Source organism: Protobothrops mucrosquamatus, unplaced genomic scaffold (assembly GCF_001527695.2).
Source record: "Protobothrops mucrosquamatus isolate PMUCROS unplaced genomic scaffold, P.Mucros_1.0 scaffold_56, whole genome shotgun sequence".
Lineage (NCBI taxonomy): Eukaryota > Metazoa > Chordata > Lepidosauria > Squamata > Viperidae > Protobothrops > Protobothrops mucrosquamatus.
In genome coordinates this window covers 605,262-618,506 of record NW_015386132.1, presented here as the reverse complement: position 1 = coordinate 618,506, position 13,245 = coordinate 605,262, and the positions used below count along the sequence as shown (strand labels likewise).

Genomic DNA, 13,245 nt, shown 5'->3' with positions numbered 1-13,245 from the left:
CAGCTTGATGTAATAGATGCCAGTCATAGGCAATATAGAAAAAAAAATATGCAATAGATCAGCTTTTGACTGGAGAAATTACAGGAAGACCTTGTTTACTGACTGCCTCATTTGACTGTTTTGAAGTTATGGTGATGATGAAAAAAATAACTTTGTGATAAAGATGTGCATTTATGGCCTTCACAGCATCTATTACTGTATGTTTGCCATTACAGTTAGTTTATATATATTGTCCTATGCCTGACCCATTTTTGCTTCCCCCACACAGTTTGTTTCAATAAACAATCTCTTCCTGAGCTATTTTTGTCTACATCACAGTGCTTCCACAAAAGATAACCACAAGTTAACAAGCTCAGCTCTGTAACCTTAATTCACTGGCTCCCAGCTGCTGCCTGTAATTGACAAGATTTCAATCACTTTCACATTTCTGCTTGGAGCTGCTAGTGCACTAGGCAAACAGTCAGTGCTAACTCATTTCTTTTTATGTGCATTCTCCACTGTGTGCTTGTTTACTCTTTTATAATCCCTTCCTTTCCAATGCATCTAAATACAAACATGAATTCTCTTCTTACTAATTATCCCAGTGCTGGGATGAGGATTCCAAAGGGTGGGAGAGCGAAAGGGCAGGGAAAAGGAAAGTTAAAGTATAGGCATGATCGCTTAGCAACTGATTTGCTAGTCCCAATTGTAATCACGGAACAATAATTCCCTGCATAGTCTAGAATGAAAGAGAGGCAAGACAATTTCATCCTTGTATTATCGCTATAAAATAGAGGTGCACATCCCAAGTTGCAAGACCATGTACATCCTTTCAAAAAAAACAACTTGGACTGGGTAGTCATCAAATTGTAATGATATTAATTTAAAAATTACTAAAAAATATTTTTTTATCCTGACTCCACTTCTTTTTAATCACAGCCCCCAAGCACCCCATTCAAAGCACAGCCACAACTTTCAAGCTGGAAAGAACATTACATACCCCAGACCAACTCATGTTGATTCAAGGACAAATCTGTGTGGCTTTCTTGGGAACAATTTGCCATTTGCCAGGGAAGTAATTTGCCATTACCTTCTTCTAGCATTGCCAGTTCCGGCTACATTTTTGAGGATTTTTTGATGATCTCCCATCCAAGGCAAACCTTTATGAGATCATCCAAGATCACCGGGTATTTAGACCTACCCATTGGTAACATTACAAATTAACTGCAGCAACAGATGGTTAGTCTCTGGTCCAGCACATAAAACTGGAACCTGACTTGCTCAAATGTTTACCGTATGAAAAATATTTTAATACAGATAATATTTCAGAAGATGAAATGAGCTGGATTTCTGAAATGCATGAGCAAGGGATAGCAGTAGAATCTGTTTTTATTAACCCAAAAGGCAGTTATATTTGAGCTAAGGAGGGTCCTGGACAGGAGGAAAATTAAGAACTTCCCTTTTGCACAGTCTTCATCCTAGGAAGATGTATTGCTGTTACTCTTCCATTGTATAGGAGGTCAGTTCAGGATTACACAAGACAAATAAAGACACATTTAACTTTATAAATAAAGACATGTTTAACTTTATTGGCCAGCAACATAAACCGCATTTAAGCATGGTTAATATATACATATATATTAAAAAAAGAAAAAAAAGAGCAGGCACAGCTTACCAGTCAGCATATCTGGTCTGCTTATACCATGGCACTATTTGATTCCCAGAAAGAAGGGGGAAAGAAAGCTAGCCAATGTGCGTGTACATTTCAGTAGTCAAACATCATTTCAAGCTATCATAGCAGTAGTTTAATTAATAACTCATTTCTCAAGGAACACACCATGTCGTATTCAGGAAATAATTCACCCCTAATTATAGAAATGAATTTCTGCCAATAATTTAAGACCTGTCAACCTTTACAATGAGAATAGCTTTCCCCCCTCCCTTCCTGTGTGAACATTTACAAAAGGAAGATTTGTCTTCTCATCTTCCCATTTGCTTTCTGAACATTCGTCTCTTGGACTCAAAACAACAACATGGAAGTTTCAGAACAGTGTGAGTTAATGTTAGGTACAGTATTTGCAGTAAAGAAAGAGATTTTAAAAAATACTTTTTTCCACCTTTCCTTTCTCTGAGAGAATGAATAGTGATTTTGCAGTGGGGTAGGGAATATACAAAGGTCCTGGCTGAAAAAAAAAAGTCTCAGATCAAGTGACTTCCCTTGTTGCCAATTCTGTCAAAAGAACCGATAAGGGAAGAGATGGGGAAAATGGAGAATGGTACTAACAGCTTCCAAATAAACCAAACAACAGTTTCCCTGCTAGGCTCCAAAGCATCACAGACCTTACAGGCAGTAGTCTGTTAACCAGGGATAGGCAATCTACCCCCTATGAATACTGTATGGACTGCATCTCCCCAAAAAACCCAACTGGCATGGCTAATGGCCAGGGGCTGTAGGAACCACAATCCGTAGCGAACACTTTAAAATGCACACTCAAGTGCCCATTGCTGTGGATGAGGGGCAAATGTGCATTAACTAAAAAACTTTATACTTGAAACCCAAAATGGGAAGGAGGAAGGGACAAGAAATGTTCTAGCAATGGCTATGCCAATTGGACCCCGAAGAACTTTAAAGGATAGGCATCTTCTCTAGGAATTCTCCATGTGGATGAATTCTTGGGAAATCTAATAAATCCAGTGGTGGGAGCCAGCGCCCGGTCAGCCTCCTCCACGGCAACAGATGGAGTATTACTATGGCTGCAAAGAGGCAGTGATCACTTTGCTGATCAATTTTTAAGGATCCCTTTTTAGAAAAGACACCACCTACTCAACATTTATTTTTCCTAATGAATCCTAATGAGCAAAGTTGTGGATCTCTTCCTATCGGGTCATACCTGGCTGGTAAATGAGACTTTCATATCAGTCTTCAAACTTGATAATATATTTTTCCCCAATGAAAAGAGATGTCATTCTGGAAATGGATCTAATTCTATGAAAAGTTACTACTGCATTCCACAAAGTGGGATTATTTCAACAGCCTTCCTTGAGCACGAAATCAGTTTTTGATATATTTTTTTAAAGTTGAAAATTTCTAATTATGTGAACAAAATAATGTCTTTCAACACTTGGTTTGAGAAACACAAAAGAATATTTTTCTCCAGGACAAAAATATTCCTCGAAGGGGGAAAAAATGTGCAGGGAACCTTATTCATCCATCTCTGGGTAGCATCCTGTAGGAGATCAGGAGGAAAATTTTCCCAGTAGAAGTATCTATTGACAGATAGAGCTATTCTCTTGGGTAAGATGTCATGAAAACTTCCAGAAAGACATTATATTTAGGAAAAGGAAGAAAGCATCTACTGCATGCACACAATGCTCAGTTGTCATATCTCAGAGCTCAAAGACCTTGATTGATGGTTTGGGAGAAAGGTACCATGTCCTTGGGACCATGTCCTTGGGAGGTACCATGTCCTTGGGAGCTCTGAGGTACCATGTCCTTGGGAGCTCTGAGGAACTCTTTCAGATTGTGTGCTTGTAAAGAATTCAACCAGATTGCATTCTACAGCTCCATTATGTTGGAGTGGGGGGAAAAAATAACTTAGCTGAGCATTGAATTCCCTCCTTACTGACTCAAGGAGGACTATTATTTCTGGCAGAGACACTGGGTGAACCTACAGTGATGTTCCTTGAAGCAGCAAAGTCCTGGAAAGGTTGATAGTTCTGTGCTGCTGTAGAAAAGATCAGGGTGATGGGCTGGAACGTGAAGGAATTGAACAGGTGGGCAATCCATGAGCTCTTAGTAAGGCTCTAACTTCAAGCTATTATACAGACAGCAAGTAAAGCACATCCCAAATATCTAGAAGACAAAGAAAACAGAGGTAAGTAAGAGGAGGGCCATAATATTAAGCCAGGACATCTGTGGCCCCATGCAATTTATGTGTTTTGTTTCTATCCTGCCTTTATTACTTTTACAAATAACTCAAGGTGGTGAACATATCCATCAACACACTTTCTTCCTCCTATTTTCATAGCAACAGCAACACTGTAAGGTGTTAGGCTGAGAGAGAGTGATTGGCCCAAAGTCATCCAGCTGACTTTCATGGCTAAGGCAGGATTTGAACTGATAGTCTCCTGCTTTCTAGTCTGATACCTTAACCACTAGACCAAACTGGCTCCTGGTTTTAGTGTTTCTTCGATTCCCAGAATGACACGGATTGCTGCAATTTTATATGAATTTTGCTAAAATCTAGGATGGCAAATAAAGGCTTCAATGTTAACTCCCAGAATTCCCTGGCCAATGGCTTAATGGAGGTGCTAGTTAACAGGCTGATGGTTAGAGATGGTTAACAGGATAAGAAGATCTCACCTGTGCCATCGGTGTCTTGGTCTTAGCTCTTACAAACTTTTTTCCTATTTATCTTTTTTATCATTTATAAGTTGCCCAGAGTCACTTTATCAGTGAGATGGATGGCATAAAAATTTAATAAATAAATTTTAAATCAAATTGTATCCTATAATCAGAAATGCTGAGGGTGCATTTAGGTGGACCTACAGGAAGGAGTTGGAGATTTTCTCTTGGTAAGTCACAGGGTAACTGAACAGGGTGGCAATGAGCTTTTAAGACAAATCAATATATTATACATAGGGACATTTCTTTCTATGGCATTGTAAGAAAGCAAAACCTGGATTACATCAGTGTGCAGATCCTTTTTAGCAAAAATTATCAAGTGAGCTGTACTGTTCTTAGAAGAATTGGGCTCTCTCCAGCGTTTTCACAGCATGCTTCCTCTTTTTATTACAAACAAAAAGCTAACACTCTCCAAAGTTATTTGAAATGTGCAGGGAGGAGGGAGATACCTAATGATGTAAAACTACTAATTTCCCAGACACTGGATGTAATTGTCACAGTGGGTTACACCTCTGATGAGGGGAATTTGTAGAAGCTGTTCAAAAACCTCTCCCTTCCTCAGGACTTTGCAAACTGATTTGTTGTTGTGCTACATTAACACCAGAGGGTGCTGTTTGACTGCTCTACAAAATTTCACATTTCTTGAAAAGGACACTTTTCTAGCCTTCCCCCACACCCACCTGAAAAAGAAAAGAAATAGATTACTGGAACTTCCATTTACACATTTAACAAAATGCAATTTAAAATAATTCAAAAACTCAAGTGTCTCTTTTTTTGTCACTGAGGTCTAAATTGAAAAGCAGGTTCCAATCCACAAATAGGGCTGCTTGTATCATTTTTAACCCAGCAGCCAAACAACATGAAATCACATGGCTATTCATACACAGTAGAAATCCTCTTTAGGCAGAGAAGCTTCTAGATAGCAAGAGAGCCAATTATGCTCCTTTAAATACTGCCTGACTTAAAAAAAAAAAAAAAAGCGGGGATAACATCTTTGCAGTGTTTGTTTATAGAGTCCTTTGCCCTGGAGGAACACACAGCCTCCAAGAGTAAATGACAGCCATAAATCTTCAGGATCCAGAAATACTCAATTTCAAAAAAGATAAAAGGGTGAGAACATTCCAGTGCATATATAGTGTAAAGTAAGATGAGGTTTCAGCTTAAACTATTTGCTGTTGTAAAAATATAAAGTTAAGTTCAGGTCAACACCTTTATGTATGACTGGCAGGGGTGGGGGGTGCTGCCTGGGTAAAGAAATAGAAAGTAACGATTGTTTCAATATTTTAAAGATATTTTCGACAGGAATTTGTTTGTATTTACCTGCCAAATCATGATCTATCATCTGTCTTGGTGCCAGGGTTTTTTAAAAACGTTTTTAATGTGGTTAATTTTATAGTTTTGTGATGGTTTTTATGTTATTTTCACTTTTGATTGGAACCACCAAGAGTTGGTACGTAAGATTGGGGTGAGGGGCGCAGCGACCATATAAATGTTTTAAATAAATAAATAAATGCCTGTGCTTCAGTATATTTTGCCCCCACAAACCCTAAAAACAAAAGTGGTAGCCATGATGGATGAAAACAACTTATTAACAGCATACACTGTTTTAGTTGAGATATATAGTGACTAAAAGCCACAATGAATCCTGAAGTTTATTTATTTAAAACAGTTAAAATATTTATTTATTTAAAACATTTATATAGCTCCCCCATCATGTCCAACTCTGGGTGGCTCCAATCAAAAGTGACAACAACATAAAAACCATAATAAAACTGTAAAATTAACACAACATCACAGGTCTATAAGCTTTCTACCACTTAATCTTGGTTTTAAGACACAGTTTGCATAAGAACTCTGAATTGACTGTCATTCTGAAGTTTTTTACTTAGGCTTCAAAAAAATACCTTTGAGAGAAATATAAGATCCCATGTTAGCTTCTCTTTGAAATTTTATTACATTCGTTAAAGAGAATGGCACTCTTGAGAAGTATTTCCTATTCAGATTTTTTTTCTAAGACAGGGGAATAAATGAGATTTCCCTTTATTACCATGCAATGTTTAGCAAGGTTCTACTTTAATAAAATAAAATAAAAAACCTCACCCCTACATCAATTAGGGGTAAGCTGGATCACTGGGCCTCTTACGGTACAAATTTTGGTTACAGCCTTCCAGTTACCAACCACCATGACAAAGTTGGCTTTCCAAGTGGCCTGTCAAGCTCAAAGCATGCATAATTCAGTCTTTGCTGGTTACATACCTGTACAAATGCAATGCTGAGTCCCACAGCTCCGATAATTATCAAGTGTTCCTGGATAAAGTTTCCCAGCTTTGTGATACAGCCACCCTGGGAATAAAACATTGAGATGATGTTACCTTTCATACCTATCTTAAGCTGGTTGTATCTTCCCGTGCTGTACAATGTCACCTCCTTCAAGACACAAACATACAAATGGATGGAGTAAACACAGGCTGATACTTGTGGCAAAACTGTCATCAGCTTGAGAATCATCCCCATCCATATTGTGACACCCATGTCCTGATAAGCTTTCTATAGAGCCTTGTATGGAGTGGGTTTAAGGAGGATGGGTGCAGTCGTCTTTCAACCAGGAGTAGAGGACACCCCTAACAAAGCCTGATACATAATCTGGGATCAGCCAAACCTAGCTATCATTTCTGGAAAATAATGCAGTTGATGTCTTGCCTGCTTCTCCTTCAGATCTGCCAAGTTCTTGCAGACACAGAAAATTACCAGGATAAATGGTTGCATAACTCGAGCATACATTCTTTTTTTATAGACATATTCTTTTTTATGTCCGAATGTTCATTATTCATTTCACACCCACACACCCCAGTAGTGACACAAGGATATGTCCCATGATTTTAAAATTGAGCCAGCAGGAAACATGCTAAGACAATCTAAAGTCAGATCCTTCATTGGCCATGAAGCTCCCAGATGCCCTCAAATCTACTGCCCATTTTGCCTCACATTTGTCACAATCTAGTTCTTGCAAAGATAAAAACAAGTGATTAAAAATAATGACAGGAGTCATGAATTGTCCCTTTCCACCTTTTCCTCTTTATCAATTGCCTCCCAGGGCTATATAACTGCAGCGGAATAAATTAAGTAGTATAACAGAGATCTTCCCCAAAGTAGTCTTTCTCCGTTATGTTCTCAATCTATTTGTGGCAGGTCAAATTCAAATACTGGCTGGAAGAAAATCTCATCAAGAGGAAATGGTTCGTTATTGTTTCTAAGTCTTTTGGAACATTGCTTGTTTTGTGGGTTGTGTGGAGTTCCCCGGTTGAGCATTCAGAGCAAAAATAATCAAGAGACTTGTGACAACTTAAAAATATCCCATTTTATTACTATCATCTAAACTTCCGTGAATTGGAAGAAGTGGTCTGCAATCCATAAAAGCTTATACAATAATAAACTGGCTAGCCTTTAAAGTACCTTAGCCCTCTTAGTTATTTTTTTAATTATACAGCAGCAATGAGAGAAGGAAGGTTCACAATTTAGGAACAAAGACAAAAAGTGAGAGAGGAAAAAGATGCAGGGGAAAATATAGTGAAAATTCAGATAAATGTGAAGGAATTTTCCTTCAGAAGAGTCTTTTTCCCCAACATTTTGGATAAAGCTAAAAAAAATTTTTTTAAAAAGGCCCCTGGATTCAGCAGTCAGCAATTATGCCCTGAGGCAGAGTTTGGTCTGCCTCTGCATGGCCAAAACAAGCTTAGTTGCAGAAGTTATTCATGTGCCTTCATGTCCCTTAATCCTACCCTGAGCCCCCACTGAAAGGGACTGCTTCATCATCATCATCCAGCAAAGTATCCTAGAGGCTGAAAGCATCAACCAGCTTGGTGGAAAAATGGAATTTTGCACTTAAATCAATTCTAAAGAATTGGAGTAGAAATGGGCACTTTAAAATATGTACTTCTCTGCTCTTCACACTGAAAAGCTTATGTGCACAATAAAACATAGAAGAAAAATACTCTTTAGGGTGAGTTCAGTTCCGGGTATTCCCATTTGTTTTCTTAATTAAAAAAAGTAGGTTAGCACTGTTTTCTTCTAGAATCTTTCGCCTCAGTAGGGCCAGCCCTGCCAAGGAATATATGTATCTATTTGCTTATGTTTACTTCTCTAGAACAACATAATCAAGATAAATACAGATAGTCCTCAACTTACAACCACAATTGAGCCCAAAATTTATGTTGTTAAGAGAGACATTTAAGTGAGTTTTGCCCCATTTTACAACATTTCTTGCCACAGTTAAGTGAATCACTGCAGTTGATAAGTTACCCAGTTGTTAAGTGAATCTGGCTTCCCCATTGATTTTGCTTGCCAGAAGTTCACAAAAGGTGATGATCACATGACTTTGGGACACAGAAACGGTCATAAAAATGAACCAGTTGCCAATCAACTGAATTTTGATCACACGATCATAGGGATGCTACAAAGGTTGTAATTGTGAAAAATGGTTATAAGTCACATTTTTCACTGCTGTTATATCTTTGAATGGTCACTAAACGAACTGTTGTAAAACGAGGACTACCTGTATTATGGTATAATTCTAGATTGAGGTTGTTATTATGTTCAAATGCATAATGACCAAGGTATGATTGATCAAAGAGCATAAACAATCAAAGGTCTCATCAGTGTTTTCTTAACATAACGATAATAGGAGAGGTCCCAGGTTTGTTTGATTTCTTTTTGATTTTTTTTTACCTCTTTGTAGATATTTGAAGGATGATCTCTTCTACCACATGTTTCAGTTATTGTCTTGCAGCAGCTGTCTGGGACCTTCCTTCCTTCCTTTTCAACTTTGTACCAATAGCTGTCACTCCAGTCTGTGTAATTATGACTGCCGCAGCACTTAAACTGAAAAACACAGGTAACGAGACATTATGAGAAAACCAAAATTGCATGAGGTATTGGGCCAAAATTACAAAATTACGTTTCCTGTCTTTGACAACACATATTTCTAGTATGCACAACTTGTGGCCATTTTTCATAAAAAGGTCAGTACACAACAACCCACCAGCCAGACAACAAAAAATAAAACTTTTTTCTCTAAGCTTCTTGTTGCTGTTAAATAGTTACAAGGCTGTGCATCTCTTCCCACAAGAAGCAGTAAAATTCACTTTGTTTCTGGAAGCTTACAATGTCTCTTTTCAGTTTGGGAGCTAGAAAAATGTGTAACAGTACAGTTTAGGCATCAAATGTTTCTCAAGAAAGCGCCTTCTAAAAAAAACCTGCACTCAAGTCAGTCCTCTTCACTTGCTTTTGCAAATCCTCAGTTGTTCTATTAAAGATAGAACTGTTATTATTATAAAGCCCTGAGGTACCCGAGATATCAAATTTTTGCAAGAGTCTCTCTACTTGTCCAACCAAGTCAAGCAGGATGTTTATGCTGCAAATCCTGTCAGCCAAAGAATATTGGCTGACAGGGAGTAGAAAAATGGCCTTTTTCCTCAGTGGCCCTGGCTCAAAGTAACATCCTCACTTTGGAGATTAGGAAGGCCCCAGTCCTGTTAGTCTTTTGTAAGGCCTTAAAAACCTGGCTATGTTCCCAAGCCTGGGATGTTGAATGTGTCAAGGGCTCCATTTCCTGGCTATATTGCTAACGGGCCAAAGATATTGCTCTTGTGTATCTTGAATTGGATGTTTTAAATGTTCTTTTAAGCAGTTTTACTGTTTTTATTGTTTTAAAATGTTTTTTGAATTTTTGTAATATATTTTCTGAATTGTAACTGCCCAGTGACTGAGAAGGGTGGCCATAGAAATTGAACAAACAAACAAGTAAAGTCCATCTGAAAGAGATGCAAGGAAAAGGCTGAACCACCCTCTGGCACTGAATGCTTCACCTTTGTAGAGCAGGGGTCTTCAAACTTGGCCCTTTTATGACTTGTGAACTTCAACTCCCAGAATTCCTCAGCTAGCATGCCTGGCTGAGGAATTCTGGGAGTTGAAGTCCACAAATCATAAAAGGGCCAAGTTTGAAGACCCCTGTTGTAGAGGAATATCTGGAGCTAATGAAGACTTGAACTTGATACAATTATATTAAGAGTCTCCTCTTAATTGGAAGATATTAGCACCTATTGTTTATAAAGCCATTCTTGGTCATGCCACTTCTGCTTCGTATCCATGGGCCTATGCTGGCCTCCACTGGTTTGTTCAATCAATGAAGAAGCCACTTTAGTTTTTCTCACTATATCAAGCTACACTTCCTGCAAGTGGATGATATATCAGCTGGGTGTGGAAGAATCATTGCTGAAAAATGTAATTCCCTGTAAAGACATGGCATGCTCAAGCATTTCTGTTCAATTACGGTCAAAAGGAGTCTCTTCCCTTCCTTGTACAATCTTTTTCCATCTGATATCATGATTACACAGAAGTATCCCAAGCTTCCAGTTTGTGGCATGAATCCAGAACCCATATATGTATAATCTCTGAGTAAGCCCAGAGCAGCTTATTCCCTGTGCATTCATATTATACTGTTAGGCAGCAATCTCATGTATGTTGGGAAGTTAATTTAAATGCAGCTGGATTTATTTCTGAACAGTTTGGAACATATGCTGAATGATCCCTCTACTATCACACATTCTCAGCCTTACTGGACAATGGGAGAACCTTTCAGTCACTGCAAATATAATAATAATAATAATAATAATAATAATAATAATAATGATGATGATGATGATGATGATGATGATGATGATGATGTTGTTGTTGTTGTTGTTGTTGTTGTTGTTGTTGGAAGGGACCTTGGAGGTCATCTAGTCCAACCCCTTGCTCAGGCAGGAACCCTACACCATTTCGGACAAATGGCTGTCCAGTCTCTTCTTAAAAACCTCCAGTGTTGGAGCATTCACCACTTCTGGAGGCAGGTTGTTCCACTGGTTAATTATTCTAACTGTCAGGAAGGATAGATGTTAGGATGATGTTCCTGTTTAGACTTGGTATACCGGTGGCTTACACCAACATACTTTCACAAATGTTGAAATAAAATAGAGTGATCTTATAAACTGAAGAGTAGAAATATCCATTTTCCTATCAGCAGTTTCTAAAAATAAAAAGATGAGTAAAACTTCCCACCAGTTGGGAAAATGCCCTCAATCTTGTTCTTTTGAATGAAGTACTCAGTATGTTCCCAAATCATACACACTGTACCTTAAAAGTGTCTAGCCACGTCCAATATGATCATCTAAATTCTAAAATAACCAGACATATTGATCTGAAGCCCTGCTGCACTGGTCAAAAGAAGATGAAGCACATCCTTCTCCACTCTCTGAGAGAATTGTGCTCCTCTGTTAATTACATTTTATGCCATGCTTCTCTGTAACTGGAGATTAATAGCTTCAAGAAAAATACTTGACAATCAGGAAATGATTTACCACTTTTACTCAACAAAGACCCGTCTGTTTTTCCAATTTTCTCATGCAACAGGATTGTTAAATGGTTGAGGGTAGAAATAAGAACTGGAGAGGTATTCCAGTGACTTGATCATTAAATAGGACCAGCAGATTATTTTAACCAGTTACTTTTGTGGTTCTCCTTTGGGATCTGCTGTTCCACGCATGAGGCAAGACTGCTAAAAATACACAGGCCTTGTTGGACCATGAAAAGTCAACACAGAATGAAATGGGAAAGTTATCTACGTGTGATACATTTACAAGTGCCTTGCTCATATAAAAGATCATTCAAACGCAGTTATTTGGTGGAAATGCAGCCCCCTTCAGATGTTACTTGCAGATAAGGGGTCCTAAAGCTATTTCTTTCCAAATATGCACCTACATTCTGGGTAGGCAAAAGCCCCCTCAATTGGCAGTAGTCAAGTCCAGCAGCACTTTTTGGGTTGTTGGGTCTTCATTTGATTAATCTTTTCATCCACAGCTCTCTTGAAAGGAAGGACCACATTATGACTTCCGTTCAGGGAAAATCCCCAGGGATCCAGGATGAGTGGGATCAATAATCTGGCCAAAAACAACTGCAGCCTAATTTTGAAAGTATCTGTATGGATACAAATGGACCCAGAAAACATGCCTCAAAAATATCACAATCTGAAGACGGGGAAAAGCGCCATTTTATTTTCTGCCATGACTGATGTATAAATAAAAATATAAACAAATTCAGCTTTTCCCATTTCTTCCCCTAGATCTTAATCTGTATTAACTCCCATATCTCTTAAACATACCTCCTGTTGAAGTTTGTCCACCGCATTAGTCACACTCTCTTCTCCTTCCTTCCTATACTTCTTGATTATTGTGTTTCTCAGATTTTCCTTCAGCTCGTTGTTCAGCTATACAGAACAGGACATCAACAATGGGGACAGAAATAAGATATAGCAATATGGTTCTTCAACCCAGTTCCCTGTCTAACAATTGTTACCAACTATTCTGTGAGAAATTTCATGTAATTAAAAATGACTCCTGGGACTTGGGGCCCAGTTTGGCCAAATATAAATTTGGCAAACTGAGCTAGGTGGATAGCTTGAAATGCTGTGCAAACTGAATGCTCTAGAACAGGCTTCCTGAACAAGTTTCAGTCCAAAACCTGGACAGCAGTCCCCTCCATTCCCTACCCAATATGATCATCAGAGAAAGCTACTCAAGGTCTCCTCCAGCTTCTGAAGAAATGCTCAAGGAATATGTCAATTTATCCTGCTCGTTATTTTTTTTAATATATTGCAGGACTGCTCTGATCTTTCCTACACATCCTGCCTCATGCTTTGCAAACCAAATAAGACAAAGAACTTAGATTCATAGTTCATTAGAACTCTAGAATTGAAACAGTTTTAAGACCCAGTACTCTTGGTTGCCTGGATTAACTTTTAGAAGTATATTGTGGGCACTGAGAGCTAC

General features: G+C 38.3%; 1 protein-coding gene across 1 annotated transcript in view; it reads right to left on the bottom strand.

Annotated features, from left to right (window-relative positions):
* Positions 1-1,539: 1,539 nt before the first annotated feature.
* The window catches only part of CD151 (CD151 molecule (Raph blood group)), a 43,332-nt gene continuing 31,626 nt past the window's right edge, over positions 1,540-13,245 (bottom strand). The window contains exons 5-8 of the mRNA XM_015811976.1: positions 12,579-12,683; positions 9,110-9,262; positions 6,641-6,727; positions 1,540-3,832 (exon numbers count right to left, since the gene is read on the bottom strand). Of these exons, the coding sequence (XP_015667462.1) occupies positions 3,773-3,832; positions 6,641-6,727; positions 9,110-9,262; positions 12,579-12,683 (405 nt within the window). The 3' untranslated portion in view covers positions 1,540-3,772. The remainder of the gene's footprint in view (positions 3,833-6,640; positions 6,728-9,109; positions 9,263-12,578; positions 12,684-13,245) is intronic.